The following is a 587-nucleotide window of genomic DNA, read 5'->3' as shown; positions in this document are numbered from 1 at the left end:
CCAGCCAAATAAAAGGCCCGACTTTTTTACTGCTTTACCCCGCCATTTTGAGGACGATTGTCAGCACATCGTTTTGGGTGACTTTAACACCGTTTTCTCCAGTCAGCTTGATCAAGCTCGAAGCAATGACCGCAATCGACTTCAAGGTCGGAACGAACTACTTGAGTGGATGACTGCTTTACACTTGGTTGATGCTTGGCGCCTTCAACACCCAGATCTTCAAGAGTTTACAAGTCCTAACAGTAGCTCTCGGATTGACTACGTCTTAGTCAGCTCCAGAATTTTTCAGTCCGTCTTTCAAGACATTCGCCACGACTTTCGCGGCTCGGCGGGCACAGGTGACCATGCCGGAATTTCCTTCAGGCTTGGATGCACCGATTTTAAGCCACCAAATCGGGCTCCCTGGAAATGCCCGGCATGGGTTATCCAGCTGCCGGAAGCCCAAGAGTATCTGCAGCACTCCTTGCGTGAGCTAGCGGACTCATTTTGGGCCCCCAATCGAGAATCCTATAATCCGGGATGCCTATTGGACGAACACAAGCGGAGAGACTCCATATTTCTCCGGGAGTTGTTTTTAGTGAAAAAAA

General features: G+C 49.6%; 1 protein-coding gene across 1 annotated transcript; it reads right to left on the bottom strand.

Annotated features, from left to right (window-relative positions):
- Positions 1-265: 265 nt before the first annotated feature.
- Positions 266-485, bottom strand: PHALS_14481 (uncharacterized protein; the record flags this gene model as incomplete). The annotated part of the gene is made up of 2 exons (XM_024730300.1): positions 266-402; positions 461-485. The coding sequence occupies 2 exons, from the start codon at positions 483-485 to the stop codon at positions 266-268; spliced, it is 162 nt and encodes a 53-aa protein (XP_024580591.1).
- Positions 486-587: the final 102 nt, after the last annotated feature.

This window comes from Plasmopara halstedii (assembly GCF_900000015.1).
Source record: "Plasmopara halstedii genome assembly, contig: Scaffold_858, whole genome shotgun sequence".
Classification (NCBI taxonomy): Eukaryota; Oomycota; class Peronosporomycetes; order Peronosporales; family Peronosporaceae; genus Plasmopara; species Plasmopara halstedii.
Note: the sequence above shows the minus strand (reverse complement) of the source record. Positions and strands in the feature narration are given on the sequence as shown.